The sequence below is a fragment of the Prosopis cineraria genome, unplaced genomic scaffold (assembly GCF_029017545.1).
Source record: "Prosopis cineraria cultivar Desert tree isolate PC_DT_omini unplaced genomic scaffold, ASM2901754v1 PC12, whole genome shotgun sequence".
NCBI lineage: Eukaryota > Viridiplantae > Streptophyta > Magnoliopsida > Fabales > Fabaceae > Prosopis > Prosopis cineraria.
This window is the reverse complement of record NW_026555343.1, coordinates 4,017,397-4,037,723: the sequence shown is the minus strand read 5'-3', so window position 1 is coordinate 4,037,723 and position 20,327 is coordinate 4,017,397. Positions and strand designations below refer to the sequence as shown.

The window sequence follows — 20,327 nt, the reverse complement described above, 5'->3', positions numbered from 1 at the left end:
TTGGTAGTAAAGATATATGAATGAAATGATCGACAGTTGGGTTGGATTATATAGAAAACAGGAGGCTTGTCAGCCAGCCAGTCTTCGTCAATAGGAGATTTTTCATTCATTTTCGTCATTTTGAGAAATGCAAGATGCAAGCTCAACCAATAGAAAACCCTTGACTTTTATAACTAATCATTACTGCAAGCGGCAAATAGTACAAAACTGTAGTTTTGATGGTAATTTTAAAGAGAAACTTGCATAGAAATATTCTCATACTTTATTATCAAATTTATTTTTGTTTAATTACTCATAGGTATTTTTTAATGGAAGACAATTCTATTTAAAATATCATGGGTACTAAATGTGTGTATATATAAATACATTTATTAGTAATTTTTTTGAATTAAGGGTCATTTTTATTCTTAAATTGTACATGAAAAGTTATAAATGACATTAAACTCAATTATGAGTTAATTATATCTCTTAACATTAAAAATTTTCTCAATTATCATCTTGATATTAAAAACATTTAACATCCATTAGTCATCATATCAATGGGGTCTATTATTTTTATAATATTTTTTATCAAGTTAAATGTTATTTTTTGTCCCTCAATTTTATTTAAATGGTTAGTAGGCACTCTCAACTTAAATATTTTATAATAAAATAATATTAAAAAAAATATAATATAGGTTCACTAACAATGAAAAACGGTAAGGTAATAAAAAAAGAAATTTTAGAAATTAAAAAATAAAATTGTCTCATAGTTAAATTTAGATTATTGGTGATATTTTGTGTATAAATATAAAAATGACCCTAACTTTTTTTTTTTGGACAAAAGCCTGAGAACGGCAAATACAAGGTCTCGCTCACTAAAGTACAAAATATATTGCAGGCAAAAAAAAAAAAAAGAGTACAAAATAATCATATACATTCACACCAAAGTTCAAAACAATTATAGGAGAATTTTGCTAAAAAAATATAGAATATACTCTGGAAACATCATACGTTTTAGTCCTTCATGTTCAATTTTTTTTTTCATTCTATCACCTGCTATTTTAAAAAATCTAGGATATTACTATAAGATATTGGGAAAATTACTGCTAGGGACTTGAAGAAAATAATATTTATTGAAAAGGATCTTAAAAATAGTAATTATTGAGAAGGACCGAATATCAAAATATAAATTTTAAAATACAAAATTTTCACTAATCAAATTTTCTATATTTTCTTTAATCAAATCTCAAATTGAATTTGAAAATTACGTTACTGACAGTAATAAATAAACAAATAATACTGGAAATAAAAACAAGATTATACTGATTTAATTTTTTTAAAGTAATGATTTTAAAATTATATTCAATTAATGATTTTTAAAATATATTGATTTAATTAAATTTCATATTATATTTTTGTTTTTATTTGTGTCGAATTTTTTATATTTGGACAAAATATTTGTGTAGAATTGAAATCCACACAACTTTATTTTTAAAAGATTTTTTAATGTAATTTATGCCATACCATTAATTTTAAGGTATTATTAACAAGTTTTATATTAAGATTATGATAGTCAATTATATTTGTCTTGGTCATTCAACCTAATTTTAATTTTTATAATCCTTTATAATAAAAATTATTTTTCCCGTGTCCTTAACAATCATTTTCCCTAAAATATTAGTGCATTCACACGTGCCGATTTCTAATAATTGGTTGGAAAGGCCGGCAAAAATTCTTTGACCGAAATCACATGATACTCGCGCATACTAGTCCTTTTTGCTCAAAACCTATTATAATCTATAATTTATTAGTATATTTTCGTTGATGTTGAAATTCAATAACATAAGCCTAAAATAATGTTGAGAAATGAGAAGTATCTTCCCATATTCTCTTCCACGTTAAACAATTACCTCTATTTAAAAATATAAAATATTTTTAACGAATCTCACTTTTTAATAAAATAATTATTTATTTTTAAATTAATTATATCTTTTTATATTTATCCTATTTGATAGGATATTTCACCCTAAAAAAAAATATAAAGTCATTTACTTAATACAGACAGTTTTTTTTAAAATAATAATTATATCTTAAAAGATTAAAAATACTTTATATTTTTAAACATCTAATCCTTCAAAAAAATGTCTTATAATTTTTAATGAAGGGACTATATGTTATCCATCAATTGTCCTAATAATAATGTTACTTTTCTTTTTTAAAAGAGGTGCTAAATTTAAATTTAGCATTCACATTATTAGTGTGCATGCATGGTGTGCGTCTGTTTTTTCTAACGGAAAGGATTAAGGTTGAAATTTTAAAAAACTGAAAACAATTATATATAATCTATTCTCTATACAAGTTTATAAATTGGGACTGCTTAAGCTAGCTTTCAAGTCTTTCTCAAGTTTTTTTTCCCCCTCCAAATATTCGTTTACTCTAATGAATTACATACGCACACGTGTTAGCTTTGGTTTTAGCCTATGAGGCCTATTTCATTAATCTGCGAAACAAGTTATAGCTGAGTCTAGAAAAGTGGGAAAAATGATAAAAACTCTTTTTAAAATAAAAAACTTATAATTTGATCATGTAAAATTTGATAATTTCTTCTAAGTCCCAAGTGATTTATTTGTCAATGAATTTTATGTGAAATGACATTTTTAATGATTGGTAATAGAAAATTGTAATTTCTTAAATTATTTTAACCATGAGTGGAACCACATTTGCAAACATTTATATTAAACTCATCAACGATATAAAATTATTTAAATTTTTTTAATCAAAAAAATTATTGATAAAAAATTATAATTCTTTAAATTATTTTAATCATTGCTGGAATTACATTTGCAATGCTTGTACCAATCTTGTGATTAGTGTCTTTCATTTGTTTTTTTTTTATAAAAGTAAAAATGTCATTTCATTTTAAAATTTGTTGACAAATAAATCTTTTAGAACTTGAAAGAAATTATTATATTTTATGAGATCAAGTTGTTATTTTCTTATTTCAGATGAATTTATCTATCATTTTTCCATAAAAAAATCTGGATCCATCAACTAGTTGATATAAATGATAAGATTCTTGTTACTCAAACAAATAATTGTTGCTTAATCTGGATCTCTTATGTATATAATAATTTAATTGAAACGCTCTATTCATTATTCTCACTATCAAAACCTTGATTGAGATATTCTATCCCGTGGCGGAGTCTATTACTTATGGTCAGCAAAAATATAATTATAATCAATCTGATCCTTTGCGACATTTAATTCCTCACACCCACGCCCCATTGCCACGTGTCGATATGTGCTCCATGGATCTTACCAACGACATTTGGACAAATCTCATCCGCAATTTTGAAGCTATATGGACCGTGGGATGGCGCTTATTTGCCTCCAAAGATATCGACACGTCTTAATTTCTTCTCCTTGATTTCCTCGGACACTTTCGACTTGGTAACCCAATTCCACTTCTCAAAACCCGTTTGGGCTATTACTTAACGAAGCTGATCAAAGTTTATCAAATACGAATCCATTAAATCGAATTTAGATACAAATGTTTTATTTCATTTATAAATTTAACGGTTTTCAATTTAAAATATATAATTAAAAGAGACGGCACAAAAAGAGATTTCTCAAAGCCGCCATGACTATGACTGTGACCGTGAGCAGCAGCATTTTCAGATTTCAATCCGGACATGTAATTAAAAAAGGGTTCATTTTCATGGTATATATGAAGCATATTTCTGCAACCTTCAATAAGTGAATATTTAAAAGAATATTAATAATGAATATAATATTTGCAATTATTGATTAAAATTCAAAGAATTTTTTATTACGTCGTTATCAAAATTCTATAACTTGATGGAATGCTAACTTCAAATAAATAATATAGAAATTAAGATGAGATGTCATCATCAACCATCTCCTATAAATGATATAGAAATTAAAGTTTACTTTTGCCTTCAACAAGTGGAAGCTGATTTTTTCATTAGGCAAGAGCATTTTGGTAAGAACAGTCCAAGAAATATAATGTCAAATAAGTCTCATGCTCCTGCAATGAAATTTCAGAATATTTTAGTCTTAATTTATAAACATGTTCCATCCATGGTCCTTTATTAAAATTCTCCCATATTACAACTTCATTATATATTGGTCTCAGAAATAGAGAGAAAGAGAAAGGTAAAGGCCAAGGGTGGAATCTGGAACGTAACATTATGCGCAGTCTGCAATAATGCTTCCTTATATTCATAGATATCATATATAAAAATACATATATCCTTGTGTTCACACTATTCATATATCCTTGTATATGCTCTTTAATGCCTATGGCGAAATGGAGAAGGGCCAAAAAAAAAAATCTCTAAAATAAAAACATAAATACATAGTGTTTGCCCTATGTTGAGGATGATCCGAACATGTATGATATGTATATTTGTATCTATGATTTAATTACTCACAGAGAGGAAGCAGTTTCACACAGTATATGTAGCCGTGTTCAATTTGCGGATCGAGGTTAAACACCCCATTGAACAGTATTGTTGGCTTGTTTAGCAGCATTACGTTGACTTTTAGAGGAATATTAGATTTTTTTTAATATTTAGTATAGATAAGGATAATATATTCTACCAAAATAGCTTAAGCCAATTAGTTAAATACTTTTTAAGTTTATATATTTATAATTTATATTTTAATCTTTAGATGTGAGACTTTTTTTATATTTTAATTTTTTTTTGCTACTTCTTTTTTTTCATTTTCTTCTTCTTTTTGCTTGGGCTTTTACTTTTTTTTTTGGGTTAAATCTCAGAGACATTAGGTCTATTCAATTTTTTCTCATTCTCTCTTTTTCATCTCGTTTTTTCATATTTCATTCTTTAATTTTTTTTCTTTTTTTCTCTCTTTTTTTTGTTTTTTTGTCCCCAATCAAATGGCTCTAATACTATGTTAAATTTTTTATATTAAGTATACTTAAAAATAGTATACTCTACTAAAATAACTTAAATCATTTGGTTATAAAATACTTCCTAAGCTTATATATGTATAATCTATTTTTTTATATTTAAATATGAGACTTCTTTTTATATTCTAATAGTGGCATCCTCATCATGACTATCAACGGAAGCAAAACCTTCTGGAGAATCATTAATGTCTGTTCCAAGGAAGCAGCTGAGAGCGCACTTACTAATACGTCTCTCTCTAGTGGCCTTGTGGAAGCTTCCTCGTTCAAGCACATGGCTGCCACACTGCTTGGCTCAGTGCTTTTACAGGAAAGTTTCCTTTCAGAAGAGGATCTGCCAGTTCTGGTTGCCTATGAGGGTCCTTGAATATTGTTTGTGCCTGCACATTGGTGTCAAAAGAAAGAATTCAATACTTATATTAGGTGGTATAAATGGGAGGATCATGAATATTAGATGTCTGATAGTCCCATATTAAGTAATTAATTAGAGTATTAATGACAACTTTTTTTGGTAACAATTAATTACAATTAGAACTTTATAAATATGTGGTGAATCCTGTCCTTTTAAAATTGTTTTTGTCATTTTAATTAAGTGACAAGCCTTAGTTTCTAACCAATGTTAAATTTTATTATGATATCAAAGCCTGGTTCATCATTAACTAGTGGTAAGTCCCTAGCTTAGTTTTTGCACATTTCAGTATTTTACATCATTTTATTATTTTTTATAAAATAGAAAATATTCTTTCTTTCTTTAAAAGGTAGACGTCATTTAAATTAACATATCCTAAGTTCAGAGAAAATCTGGTATTCCATTTATTGATATAAAAGGGTCCCACAAACATATATAGTGTGTGTGGAGGAGGGGTATAGAAGGAAATTATTCATCCAGTTGTTATATAACAAAGAATAAGCACGCTTTAATTCAAAGAGACGGCACATAAAGATCTATATATTTCTTAGCCGCCATGACTAAGAAGCTTCGTCTTCATGGCTCTGAAGCATTACTACAACTTGGCTCATGGTGGCCCTTTCATCTTTGTCATCCTCCATGCACTTCAAAGCCACACTTGCCAAAGCTTCTATCTTCCTCATCTCAATCTCATACTTTGATGAAATGGCAGGATTCATTATCTGCTCTACCCAGCAACATGACCCTTCCCGATCCGACGTCGTTTTCTTCTTCTTCTCTCTCACCCACGGCACAAGCCTCCCGTTCACTGCCTCCTCTCCTTCTTCACTCTGACTTGCCATCACCGTCGGACTCCTTCCCCTTATCATCAACAAAACAATCCCATAGCTATACACATCCACCTTTGACGTTATTGGCTGATTTAGGTGTGATAAGTTATGTGCCTATTGTTATATATTGTGACAGAAAGGTGGCAATATAGATTGCCTTGAATCCAATGTTTCATGAATGAACAAAACACATTGAGATTGATTACTACTTCATGAGGGAGAAGTTGCGGTTAGGATTAATCACAATTCAATATATATCTTCAGCTGAACAACAGGTGGATATACTCACAAAAGCATTAGGTAAAGGGAGCCATGAGAAACTACTAAATAAGTTAAGAACCTTAAATTTATTCGGTTCTAACTTGAGGGGGAGTGTAAAAAATAATTCCTAATTGGATTATATTGTTGCATTCTCCAGTGTTATATTTGATGTTTTGTATTCAGACTGTAGAGTTTTTCTCCTGGGCTTATTTGCCACAATAAAGTATTATCCAGTTTATTTTTGTTTTTCTATATCCTCAGCCCAGCATCGGAGAGAATAAGGTTTCCTGTTCTGAGGAGGGAAAGTGTTGACCTTTTTCCATTGACAGGTTGGTTACGATTGGCTGTCCAAAGCACATTCGAGATCGGCGAATATTGAGGTGGGTGGCTGAACCAGATAGCAAAGACACATGCGTTTTCACCAATAACATAGAAGCCGGCAGTGAAGGTGCCATTTGGTGAGACAAGAATATCTTCTGGTTTACCCACCGAGAGGGATAAGCCACTGTTAAGTGTTGATGATGACAATGAAGATCACTGGAAAGACGCAGATAGAAGAAGAAGAAGAAGAAGAAGGTGCGAGATTGATGAAACAGACATGTCAATCATTTTAAGGTTGTTTGTTATTTTCAAGATATGTGAATCAAAGGACCAACAGTTGGGTTGGATTTAAATAAAAAACATGATAGGCATGTCAGCGAGAGTCAGTCTTCGCCAATAGCAGATTGAGGGTTTCTTAATTATTATTATTATTATTATTATTACTACTACTCCTACCCTTTCATTGCTTCTGATTGTCAATTGTCTGATGGCCATATGCAAGCCACCTCAACAAAGTCATATGTTATATCCAATAGAAAACCCTTGACTTTTATTAGCCTCAAATATCATTACTGGTAGTGGCAAATAGCCAAAAACAAAAAAGTAGTTTTGATAGTAATTTTAAAGAAACTTATATAGAATTTAATTATTATACTTTTATCTTCAAATTTTATTTAAAATATGATAAACATAACATTTTGATAATAAATATAATATCTCAGTCAACACGTACAATTCACTGCTTTATTTGATATTGATTATGATTGGCAATAACCACATATTCTCTAGAGAGAGTAGGTCCAGTTTTTTTTTTTAATAGTAAATTTCCTCTGATGTTTTCATTTTTTTTTCTTTTATTTAACCAACATTTTTCCCGGTTAAGTACATGGGCTGCCATCAAATAATACAACTTCGAAAAAACAGTAATTAGGGAAACGCATATTTCAGAAATTAAATCTGTAGTTTTAGTTCTGATATTAATTGCGTATTTGGTAGTTTTTAGAAGCTATAACTTCGAGGATATAATTTAGTCTTTTACGTTTTTACTACGTTTTATTATTTTGATCACTCAAAATAATTAAATTATACGTCAATTTAACTTTAATTAATCCTGGGAAAATTTAATTATCGTTCGATGCCATCCTTATGTATGTTTACATTACATCGTTTGACCTAGTTCTTTAATGCATGGAAGAATAATGTTGTATATGAAATATATATTTTTTCTAGTTCTTATTATAAAACAATTTCATTATTTTTTCTTGAAGTTGTTAAAAAATGAAATAAACTTTTATTTTTACTCTAGACATTAAATAATGATGTAACCCATGCCCATGCTTTAAATGCCTTTCGTAAACAACACATGATTCATCTCATGTTAATAAAAAAAAAGGCTAAAATTGAGGGGGGAAATTGTTTAAATATTACAAAATATCCTAGATTTTGAATCAAAAATTGTTTCAAGAAAATGTCATACAATTAGGATCAGAGGAAGTATATTGCTATATAGCTTAGAAAAAAGACATTTCATGTGAATGTGCAGAATATTATTAATGAACACACACACACATGAATCGATTAATGAGTAAATGTTAACTCATAGGTTGCCGATGGAAAGTACCATATAGGATAGAATTAAATTTAATAATTAATATATAATAAATGATTCATAAGTTTAAATCTTAAAATTTTAAGTTAAGATATTACATCCTTTCACTACTTTTACTTGTCTCTCTTCTCCTTTTGTTTCTAGACAGTCGCTCCACATTCCTAACATTAACTTTTTTTTTTGGTTTACGAACATTCCAAACATCAACTTTAAAGAATTGATGTATTAGAAATTAAGTGGAGAAGTCATCAACCTAACTTCTATGAAATTAAAAATACAGATATCATTATGCTAACAGTTTTAAAAAAAATGTAACAATTTTAAATTTGTGAAGAGACATCTCAATTTGTGTTAGATTACATGTTTCAAAAATAAGCAACTATATCTTTTCAAAGTAAAATAATTTCAAACGATTGCTGGCGCGGGCACACGAGCTGTACGAGTAAGCACGACTTGACGATAACAATTAACAAGTTAATAGTTAATTCTAATTTCTATGGGTGACAGTTAATCTAAAGGATCAACTGGTACTAATCGATACCATTGAGAAACTTAACATGTATAAAGCAATTTGCAAAGATATAAAAGTTTGTATAAAACTACTTGACACGCATGTGACACACATTGAGTAACTTTTTAAATAAGCTGCTTCAAGACCACGCAAGCGTATAGATTAGTACAAATGGGCAATATTGAGGCAAGTTGGCCGAGTTTGCATTCTTAGTTTGTCACTATAACAAAAACAGGATGGGTTTTTCTCCATTACGTTTTTCATCCACTGTTTCTCTACTGCAAATTTAAACAATTCAAATTAAATTTATATTTTTGAAAATTATCAAATTTAAGTCATCAAATCTAATTAAATGGTCCAGATTTGTAGTAGTTTCTCTACTGTAGAGAAGGAAAGCCAACTCTAACAAACAATTGTCTTCCAAAACAAATAATCGTCTTCCAAAATAAGTGATGAAACCTGTAGCAAAATTCAATTTATTATGGTTAGGTTTATCTTGACAGGCTGGTAATCGCATGGTTTTAACCATAACCATGTCTATTAAATATATATATATATATATATATGTACAACAACAACAACAACAACAACAACCAGCCTTATTCGCCTTATCCTACTAGGTGGGGTCAGCTATATGGATTATATGATGCTATTGTGCTATATCATTTATTAAGTTTTTAAAAATATTATTAATTAAAATATCTCGCTCAATAACCTCCAAAAGCGTTCTTTTTTGTCTTCCTCTACCTTTTTTGACAAGGCTCAAAGTCATCTATTCTACCTTTCTCACAAGTGCCTCCCATCGTCTTCTTTGTACATGTTCGAACTATCTTAAATGATTTTCTACCATTTTTTCTTCAATAAGTGCCACACCCACTTTTTCCCTATTCGCTCATTTGGAATTTTGTCTTTACGGGTATATCCACATATCTATCTCAACATTTTTATCTTTGCTCTTCCAACTTTAGGTTCTTACTGTCTCATCAGAACCTAACATTTACTATCATATAAAATTGCTGGTTTCATAGTAGTTCGATGAAACTTTTCTTTAAGCTTATCAGGTACCTTATGATCGCAAATAACTTCTTTAGCCTTTCTCTAATTAAACTACTCTGCTTGTATTTTATGTGTAATATCTCCATCAATGTTTCTATTTTGTTGAATAATTGCTCCCAAATATCTAAACTTTTTCACTTGAGGTATGATTTGATCACCTAATTTTACTTCCAAGTTACTACTCACTTACCCTTTATCAAAATTGCAATGTAAATATTCTATTTTACTCCTACACAAGCGGAAACCTTTTAACTCTAATGTCTTCCTCCATAACTCAAGTTTGCAATTTATCTCTTCTCTTGTGTCTGCAATAAGAACTATATCATCTACAAAAAGCATGCATTTAGGAATTTCCTCTTAAATATGTTCAGTCAAAACATCTAACACTAGATCAAACAAATAAGGACTCAAGGATAATCCTTGATGCAATCTAATCTTTATAGGAAAATCTTTTGTTTCACGACCAAGCATTCTTATACTAGTTGTTGCTCCCTTATACATATCTTGTATAGCTCGAATCTACACAACACCGACACCCTTCTTTTCTAAAGCCTTTCAAAGTACTTTTCTCGATACACGAACATAAGCTTTTTTCAAATAAATGAAAATCATATGTAAATCTTTGCCTTTACATCAATACTTTTTCATTAATCCCCTTAGTAGATAAATCACTTTTATATTTGCTCTCCCTTGCATGAAGCTAAACTGATTCTCCGAAATCTTAATTTTTAATCTCAACCTGTGTTCAATCACTCTTTCCTATAATTTCATAGTATAACTCATAAGTTTAATCCCTCTGTAGTTAGCACAATTTTAAATATCTCTTTTATTTTTATATATAGGAACTAAGATGCTTCTCCTCTAATCGTTCGACATTCTCTTGGATTGTAAGATCTTGTTAAATAACTTAGTTAACTACTGCACTCTTTCTTCACCTAAATATTTTCACATTTCAATAGAGATACAATCTGGTCCATTAGCTCTATCATTTGCCATTTTCTTAAGAGCTTCTCTCACTTCCTAAGCTTGTATTCTTTGATAAAAAAACACAAATTTTGCTCTCTTTTAGAAATGACTAAATCTTCCAAGTTAATTGACAACCCCCCATCATCATTGAAAAGCTTAAAAAAGTATGCCTCCTATCTGTCTTTAATATCGTTATTTGTGATCAAAATATTTTTCTCTTCATCTTTTATACACCTTACTTGTTCCAAATCTCTTGATTTTCTTTCTTTACACATAGCAATCTTATAAATTTTTTGTTCTCTATCCTTTGTCTTAAGATCATTATAAAAATCTTCAAATGCTTTAGAACGAGCTTCACTCATGACCCTCTTAGTTTTAGCCATACAATACTTTTCTCAATTTTCATCATGATTGCATAAATGAATGGCTTTGAAATACTCTTTCTTATACTTAATTTTTTTTTGTATGCTATCATTCCACCACCAAAACTCCTTATCTCTTGAACCAAAACCTCTTGATTCTCCCAAAACTTCTCTTGCAACCTTCCTTACCTTCATAGTCAAGTCTTTCCACAAGGTATTATCACTTTCTTGACACTCCTAAATTCCTTCAGCCAAGAGATTTCCCTTGAATATTTCTCTCTTTTCACCTTTTAATTGCCACCACCTAATTCTTGGAGTTATTACTTGTCGACGCTTTTGGTTTTTACTTATAATATATACATCAAGGATAAGGATCCTGTGTTGTGCCATAACAGCATCCCCAGGAATCACCTTATAGTTTTTACAAATCTTTTATCCGCATTTCTTACCAAAAAGAAATCAATCTGTGACCTTGAAGCTCTGCTTTTATAAGTGATGAGATGCTCATCCTTCTTCTTGAAACAAGAATTAGCAATCTTAAAATTATATGCTAAAGAGAAATTCAAGATATGTTGTCCTTCATTATTTAGTTTCCCAAAACCCAAACCACCATGCACCCTCATATAATGACCTGCCTCCCTCCCGCCATGTTCATTAAAGTCTCCTCCAATAAAGATCGTTTCATTATGTGGTATGCTTTCAATCAACCCTCCAAGTCTCCCCAAAATAATTTTTTAAGACTAGCTTCTGTCCCAACTTGAGGTGTATAAGTGCTAACAATATTGATAGTCTCCCGTCCGATGATCAATTTTAAGGAAATAATTCTATCCTTAATTCTGTTAATTTCTATCACGTTCTTCTTCCACTTCTTATCGACAATGATGCCTACCCTATTGCGTGTGTTTACTTTCCTAGTATACCAGTGTTTGAAATCTTAGATATCCTTAGCTTGTTCACCAGCACATTTAGTCTCCTGCAGGCACAAAATATTAATTTTTCTCTGAATCATAACTCCTACCACCTCCATATATTTACCAGTCAAGGTCCCAATATTTCAAGTACCAAGTCTGATCTTGCTCACATGAACTAACTTCTTTAGCCATGCATGTCTAGAATAACACAGCAGTTCTTACTCATTTAACACTATATCTGAGCATCAATGCAGTGGGCCTAACTCACTCATCACTGCACATAAGTCATGCAGTGCATTACTTACGGGCAACAACTTAGCATTAGCACAAAAATGTCTATTGTCTATATCCATGTGTGATTCAATAAAGTTTTACATTGGCTAACAGTAACTCAAAGTGTAATAACCAATAAAAAAATTATAAAAAAATTAAATATGTAATAATATGTATTGATTGTAAATATATTAATTATTGGGACAAATATGTCAAGAAGGGAAGTTAGTGTAGTGGTAGTTGTGCAAGTATTCCCTTAATAAGTCCCAAGTGCGAATCTGCTGGAGGCCACAAGGAGAATTATTTTTGCCTTTTTGGTCTATGAAATTACCAAACTACCCCTCTAATAAATCTGATATATTCTCCTTTGCTCCTTTAATTTTTCCAAAGAGATCAGCGACTGAGAGAGAGAGAGAGAGAGAGAGAGAGAGAGAAACAACTCTAATGCTCGGTCCTTCTGCTTCACCTCCACCTTCATCCTTTCCAACCATAATCTTTGCCGGTATGATTGTGGAAGCTCCGTCCGGCACTGATCCAACAACTCGTGGCTTCTGTTCCTTTCTTCTCCTATGTTCCAGCTCACCAAAATTCTTTTTTCTGTGCTATTGGTGACTGTATGGATAGGTGCAAGAAGGTTTTCTTTCTTTTGCTTACTTTATCAGTTACCAATCTGTTCATCTCTTCCTTGCGCTCAACGACAGTTTTTTTGCCCTCTTCTGTCTAGGCACGATTTTCTCTTCCTTTCCCTATTCATGTTGGTTTATTAGAGATAAGAAACGTGATCACTTCTCCTTTCCTTAGAGAATTTCTATACGTGTAAGTGGATGAAGTCATGGATATCAAAATTCAAATTTTTCTCTGTTGGTTTTGCTGCTGCCGTGCTGCTGGAAAAAAAATGAAATGACAATGAAAATTTAAAGTTAAGTTAGAAATGGATTTTAAAGTTTCGTAATGGTATATATGGGTTTGAATTTTAAGTTGAAGTAATTTGGTTTAATTGATTAATTTTGAGGATTTAGTGGGATGAAGTTGGAAGGGAAGGGCTTAGGCATGAGATTGAGATTGGTGCTTATAAGGTGTTTGGTAAGATGCTTGTTTGAAGAGTTTTGCTAGATTTAGACTTTTTTGAAATTCTATTTAGTGGGATGAGTGGCATGACCGATTCAAATTTTATTTATGTGAGTTTTTAACTTGAGCATTGCAAGGAGTTTGATTCTTGAGTTATAGTGTGGTTAGTTGAATTTTTAGAAGATTTATGTTGAGTAATTTATAAATTCATATGTAAAGGGGTGTTTATTATTTGATCTTGAGAATACATTTAAGATATTTGAGAAATGGGCAAAATAAGCATGATAAATTTAATTGTAGATGTTTGGGAATTTTGCACCCAAGGTGTTTGACATAAGGTATAAGAAAAACCATATCTCATTTAAATAGTAGTTATGATTGGTATGATATGAGATAACTTGGTGGTAAGTGATGATGTTTGGAGACCATTAAGATATAAATTTTGGTTTTTGAAATCTTGAATACTTTCAAGTGGTTGGGATTGTGTTGGTAATGAAATAAAGTTTATATAACTATAGGAAGCAAATTGAGGTTTTATTTATTCATATAGGGTATGTGGAAGATGAGTCTCTTGATAAGAATTGAGAAAGGAAATCATTGGGTTTGAAATTTAGCAGGTAAGTGAATAGCACCCCATCATTTTTCAATTAAAGTAGTCTGTTTTTGAAAATATTACATTTTTATATAAATCATTTTAACAACTACGATGATTATTATGTACTTTGTTAATAAAATCATTTTGGTTCTGAAAATTTTAGAATGATGGTAAAAGTTAATTAAATTATGGTATATGCATGTGTTTTCTTTACGAAATATATTTTCAAGATCAATGGAGGCATCTTTGTTTATTTTACTTTTGAAATTCTTGGTTACTCATCTAGTACAAGCTTATACATTTGCTATGAAACAATGTTTTGGCAAACTCTAAGATTTGTAATGATTCATCCAAGTTTGATATTGAAAACACAAAGTGTATTTCAAAAATGATTATTCTCGCATGTTTGAAAAGTGATTTCACGAGGACTTTAAGCAGAACATTGTTGCTAACGACAGTTTCGTTAGCTTGGTGTGCCTTGGTTAATGACTAGCTAGTTTGGTTTTTGTGAGCTCTGTTCTCACGTTTGTTATTCACAAGCCTCGCACTCACGTTTGTTTTATGGCCTTGAGCCGCGTTTGGTTACTTACCCTCGTAGATTGTGTGTACACATTTGTTTTGTGGTTGCGACTGCGTTTGATTACTTACCCTCATAGACTGGTGTGTCCACATTTATTTTCATGGCATAAGTCGCGCTTGGTTATTTTACCCTCGTGGACTGTGTGTCCACGTTTGATACTTGTTCTGCAAAAGTCCTTAAAAATATTAGCTTTTAATTGATTTATGAATAAACGCTTTATTGGTTTTATTTAATAAAGAGTACTTTTATTTATTTATTTATTTATTTATTTAATTTGCTTTACAAGCACAAAGAGTTGAACTGTTTTGTTATTATCAATTTGGTGGTTTAGTACTTTGAAGTTATATGGAACTTCTTAATCTTTAAATTCATGATTATATTATATTGATTGTTCTCAGCTAGTATAATTGAATTTTCAATGTTTGTAGTTAGTAAGTTTGCTACTTTTACTCAATTATGAGTAAATTATTCTCTTTTAACATATCAGATTCGAGAAATTTTAACTCATTCATGTTTTATTATTATAATTAATATTTCTAGATATTATGAGTTATTAATCTGAATTAATTTCCTTTCAATTATTTCATATAATAGTAAGTTTATTATTTTGCTCTGTTAAATTTTATTTTTGGAGATGCTATTCACTGAAAATTATTTTGGTCTTAGATTTATTAATTGATGCTGGAACTCTTGTCGACCTTTAAGGGCTTGCAACTGTGCTAGATAAATATTTATTTTTGTAAATCCCTTCTCTTTTAATGTAAATATTCAATTAGATGTTTTATTTTTTTAAAAAAAAATTATGCTTTAGGAGTTCCACGTTAACTATAGTAGGATCCTGATTTTTTGTTCTATATTATGTTAATTATTTGTATCTGAGAAACATAGTTTTAACCTGTTGAATGTATATAATAATTTTTGTTATAGAGATTTCAGAAAATCTTATTTATAAAAAAGGTTCTACTGAAATTTTTATAAAAATATTACAACTTTTATTAAAACAATCATTGTTAAAGATATTATAATTTCAATAAAAATATAATTATGTTTTTGAAAAGTGAAATTTCACTTAATTTGAGGCTTAAGGGATGTATGATACAATTCACATCCTATGCCGATCACTCTTTATTTTAAGGGTGTGACACAAAGGTTCAACATAGGGGGGGATGGGGGAGTTGAAATCTATATATCAATATATTTTAAAATTAAATAAAGCCATACTAGTATCTTATAAAGTGCAACGTAACGATTAATTAGTATTAGATCTGGCTAAGAAAAACGTGGTAACTTGGTCTATGAAAGATGTGAGAATAGGAAACATATATGTCAGTTGCACCAATTGATACCTCTATACGGATAAACGGAGTTATTTAAATCCGATTTTTGATACACAGAAAATACACACAAGAGAAGCGTCTAGATTCAAAGTAAATAATTAAGTCAGTTTTCATTATGTCCTCCCACACCCATATAACTCCCAAGCACACTTTAGGTAGTCCCTCTCAAAACTGCTCGCACACATTTAAAATAAATAAATAAATAAGAATATTGCACTCAAGGACCCTAAAATTTTAATAAGGAAAAATAACAATTAGAGACACCATAAGAATATAACTGATAGTTACAAACTTAAAATTATTAAAATTTCAATAATAGACTATGATATTTACCTTACTTCCAATTAATTATTTTTTGTTGATTGGTTTAAAATTTACACTTTTGTAAATTTCCAACTAATGCTATAACGATTCTCAAGTATTTTTTGTTGATTTTTCAAATGATAGTAAAAATTACAAGTGATTGCTTGTAATTCACAATTGACTTTTGTAAATTTTTAACTAATATTATAAATAATCTCGAGGGTATTTTGTAAATTTCTCAAACAATTTATCTATATATATTGATAGTAAAAAAATTACAAGTGATTCGCTTGTAATTCATAACTAACACTATTAAATTTCCAACTAACATAGCAAATAATCTTAAGTGTATATTTTATTGATTTCTCAAAGTGATTTATCTGTATATTAACAAGAAGAAATTGAGATGTCTATTTTCCAACTGACTATTCATGTAAGGACTATGGTTTGTTATTATGATCTTAATAATTTAAAATCTGTAATTTTATTATTGTTCTTAGTCCCTACTTGTTATTTTCCCTTTTATTAATATTCAAGCATATCCTGTGGGCTTGGGTTTGGGCCAAAACTTGATCCATCAATGGTGGACTTGCTAAATCCAACAAAAGAATCTGCATTGTCCATGGATCTTACTGCCTTGGGTCGATATATCATCCATGGATCTCATCAACGGTGAACATTTGATTTCGAACCGGAAGCCCTAGGGAAACGTGAGCATTGACATGTAGCAATGAATGGACAAATCATAGCTGTTCTTTTGAAGCTATATGGAGCAAAAACATCAATCAACACATGTATTGATTGCCGTCCTTTCTTCTTCTCCTTAATTTCCCCGCACACTTTTCAGAAAATCCCATTGGGGCTATGACTTAACATTTTGAAACTGAGACTGGTTATTATGTCTCGTTGGTTAATGTTATCACGCATTTTATGCTCCTCAATCAAAGGCAAAAAGTTGGAGAACTCAACCCCATCTTTTGAATATCACGTTGCAGTTAATGTGAATATGATTCATTGAGAGCGTCCAGCAAGTTTCATAATCCTTAAAACAACTTCCACGGGCTTTTAGTAGAGAAGCAGAAATGATGGAGGCAGCGTAGATTATAAATATGTCCCTTGGTCCTGTAGTGAAATCGCATAATGTTTTGGTCCTGATTTATATATATGTTCCATCCATGGTCCTTTATTAAAAATTTTCCGTAAGCTAATTCCCATATTACAGCTAATGTATATCGGTCTCAAATATCAGGTCTTGAGAGAAGAATAGCTGAAAAATACAAAAGACCAGAGAGAAAGAGAGATATAAAGGTCAACGATGGGATCTGTATATCATGTGTAGTCTGCAACAATGCTTCCTTATATTCATAGATATCATATCTACAAATAAATATATATCCTTGTGTTCACACTATTCATATCTTTGTGTGCTCTTTAATGCCTATGGCGAAATGGAGAAGGGCCAAAAAAAAAAAATCCCTAAAATAAAAACATAAATACATATTGTGTTTGCCCTAGTCTTACCAAAACATAGAACAATATTGAGGATGATCAGAACACGTATAATGTGTATATTTGTATCTATGATTTAATATCTCAGAGAGGAAGCAGTCTCACACAGCATATATATATATATATATAGCTGTGTTCAATTTGCGGAAGTTAAACATCCCATTGAACAGTAGTGTCGGTTGGTTTAGCAGCATTATGTTGGCCTTCCAAGGAAGTGTCATCATCATCATCTTCATCATGACTGTCAACGGAAGCAAGACCTTCTGGAGAATCATTAATGTCTGTCCCAAGAAAGCTGAGAGCACTCACTACGTCTCTGATTAGTGGCCGTGCGGTAGCTTCCTCGTTCAGGCACATGGCTGCCATAGCCGCCGCTTGGCTCAGTGCTTTTACAGGAAAGTTTCCTTTCAGAAGAGGATCTGCCAGTTCTGGGTGTCTATGAGGATCCTTGAATATTGTTTGGGCCTGCAGTTTGGTGTCAAAAGAAAGACTTCAATACTTATATTAGGTTGTACAATGACATGATCACGAGTCCTAAGCTCAAGCAATTTTGGCTTAAGTGATAAACCTTAGTTTGTTATTAATGTTAAACTCTAATTAATAATGAGAAAATGAGGGGAACTCATACTCACCCAAGTAACAAGGTTTTGTTCCCATGTCGATCTTGTTGTGTCAATCACTCTTTTTCCAGTGATCAATTCAAGCAAGACAACTCCAAAACTATACACATCTGATTTTATGGTAAGCTGACCTGTTCGTTGATATTCTGGAGCACAGTATCCATAAGTTCCCATTACTCTAGAAGACACATGAGACTTATCTCCCATAGGTCCAAGCTTGGCTAGTCCGAAATCTGAAAGTTTTGCATTGAAATCCTTGTCTAGCAAGATGTTGGCTGCTTTCAAGTCCCTATATATCACGGGTGGATTGGCCTTGTCATGCAAATATTCTAATCCTTTTGCTGCTCCAAGTGCTATTTTCATCCTTGTATTCCAATCTAGTGGCTTTTGATCAGGAGGGACATCTGAAAATTCAATCCACGTCATTGTGAAAATGAATCAGGGATCTTTCTATTTCGAATCAAACCATTAATTAATGTTAAAATTATGATTCAAAATCTGATGAAAACAAAAGATATAGTCTAAGTATGATTATGATACCTAGAAGATGATCCTCTACAGATCCAGATGGCATGTACTCGTACACCAGAAGTCTCTGATCTCCATCAGCACAATACCCAACTAGATTCATTAGATTTTCATGATGCAAGAGGCTCAACATCAAAACTTCAACAAGGAACTCTCTGTTTCCTTGAAATCCATTCCTGTCAAGTTGCTTCACAGCTACATCCTGATGAGACAAATCGCCACGTTCAAAGTTCAAAATATTTCCATGAACAACAGAAACCTTGGAACTTTCAAATGGGATCCACAACATTTATACATTTAGATAGATACCTTATTTTATCTGGTTATTTTCTATTTTCTCTCAATCTCTCTTCGAATGTATCTATGTACATTTACTTTGATTAGCAGAGGGATCCAAAATAAAGAACTTTACAATATAAACCTCCATTTTTTTACCTGGTTGGTTTTTTCGATTCGCCCTTTATAAACCCTTCCGAATCCACCTTCACCAATTAGGGTTTCTTGCCGGAAGTTCTTCGTGGCCACTGCTAGATCCCGGAAGGTGAAGTTCTGTGAAGCAATGTTATTGCTGCCTATGTCTTTGGTGGCATCCTTTTTCGTTTCAGGTTCTTTCTGGTGTGAAGTGATCTGATTAGGGTTATGAGTTTCTGAACAAATCAGGATGTTCAAACATTCATTAATGCAACCCATACTCTAAACAACAATCTGCCACTACATAGAAATAATTGTCGATGACACACACACACATATCCCGACGGATTTGAGGTGTCGCTGCTGCCTTCACTACTACTCCCTAATGCCCAAAATCGCAGCTCTTTATTTCAGCCAATTAGATGAAATTTCTCTCACCATTAGCTGCAATGAATGGCTGCGATTTGAGACATTAGGGATGCAGGAGAGAATGAAGCAGACACTCCAAATACGAGACAAAGAAAAAGAGAAAATAGAACAAATGCGTGGTGTTACCATGGTGTGGCTGTGAAGAAGAGGCTTCTAATGGAACAGAAGATTGAGAGTGAGGGGATTATATACTCTTTCCATGGTGGGATTTCTTTGATGCTTTCTTTTCTGTGTGAGAAGAAAAACATGCGAAGCAACTCATTTGCGTGACTGGACGCCTAATTATTGTCTGAAAAATGTTTAATATATATATATATATATGTCTTCAACTCCTAGAAACCCCTTTGTTCCAGTGCATGCATCCAAACTAAAGCTGATCCCTTGTCTATATCTTCTCTTCCCCAATACCTACATACAAAAAGGAAGGCAATCACATGCATGCATGTTGATTTGAATATATAATCCTAAATTAATTACTGTACAGATAATGAAACCTTAATTCAAG

The 20,327-nt window shown here is 31.3% G+C and overlaps 2 protein-coding genes across 2 annotated transcripts; both read right to left on the bottom strand.

Annotated features, from left to right (window-relative positions):
• Nucleotides 1–5,722: 5,722 nt before the first annotated feature.
• On the bottom strand, nucleotides 5,723–6,888 carry LOC129288306 (putative receptor protein kinase ZmPK1). The gene is made up of 2 exons (XM_054924818.1): nucleotides 6,772–6,888; nucleotides 5,723–6,286 (listed from the first exon to the last, which is right to left on the bottom strand). Exons 1-2 carry the CDS (start codon nucleotides 6,886–6,888, stop codon nucleotides 5,903–5,905), a joined length of 501 nt encoding a protein of 166 aa, XP_054780793.1. The 3' UTR covers nucleotides 5,723–5,902.
• Nucleotides 6,889–17,669: 10,781 nt separating this feature from the next.
• LOC129288870 (probable serine/threonine-protein kinase PBL26) lies at nucleotides 17,670–20,111 on the bottom strand. The gene is made up of 5 exons (XM_054925672.1): nucleotides 19,949–20,111; nucleotides 19,418–19,594; nucleotides 18,995–19,184; nucleotides 18,467–18,858; nucleotides 17,670–18,299 (listed from the first exon to the last, which is right to left on the bottom strand). Exons 1-5 carry the CDS (start codon nucleotides 19,949–19,951, stop codon nucleotides 17,985–17,987), a joined length of 1,077 nt encoding a protein of 358 aa, XP_054781647.1. The 5' UTR covers nucleotides 19,952–20,111; the 3' UTR covers nucleotides 17,670–17,984.
• Between the last annotated feature and the right edge of the window lie 216 nt (nucleotides 20,112–20,327).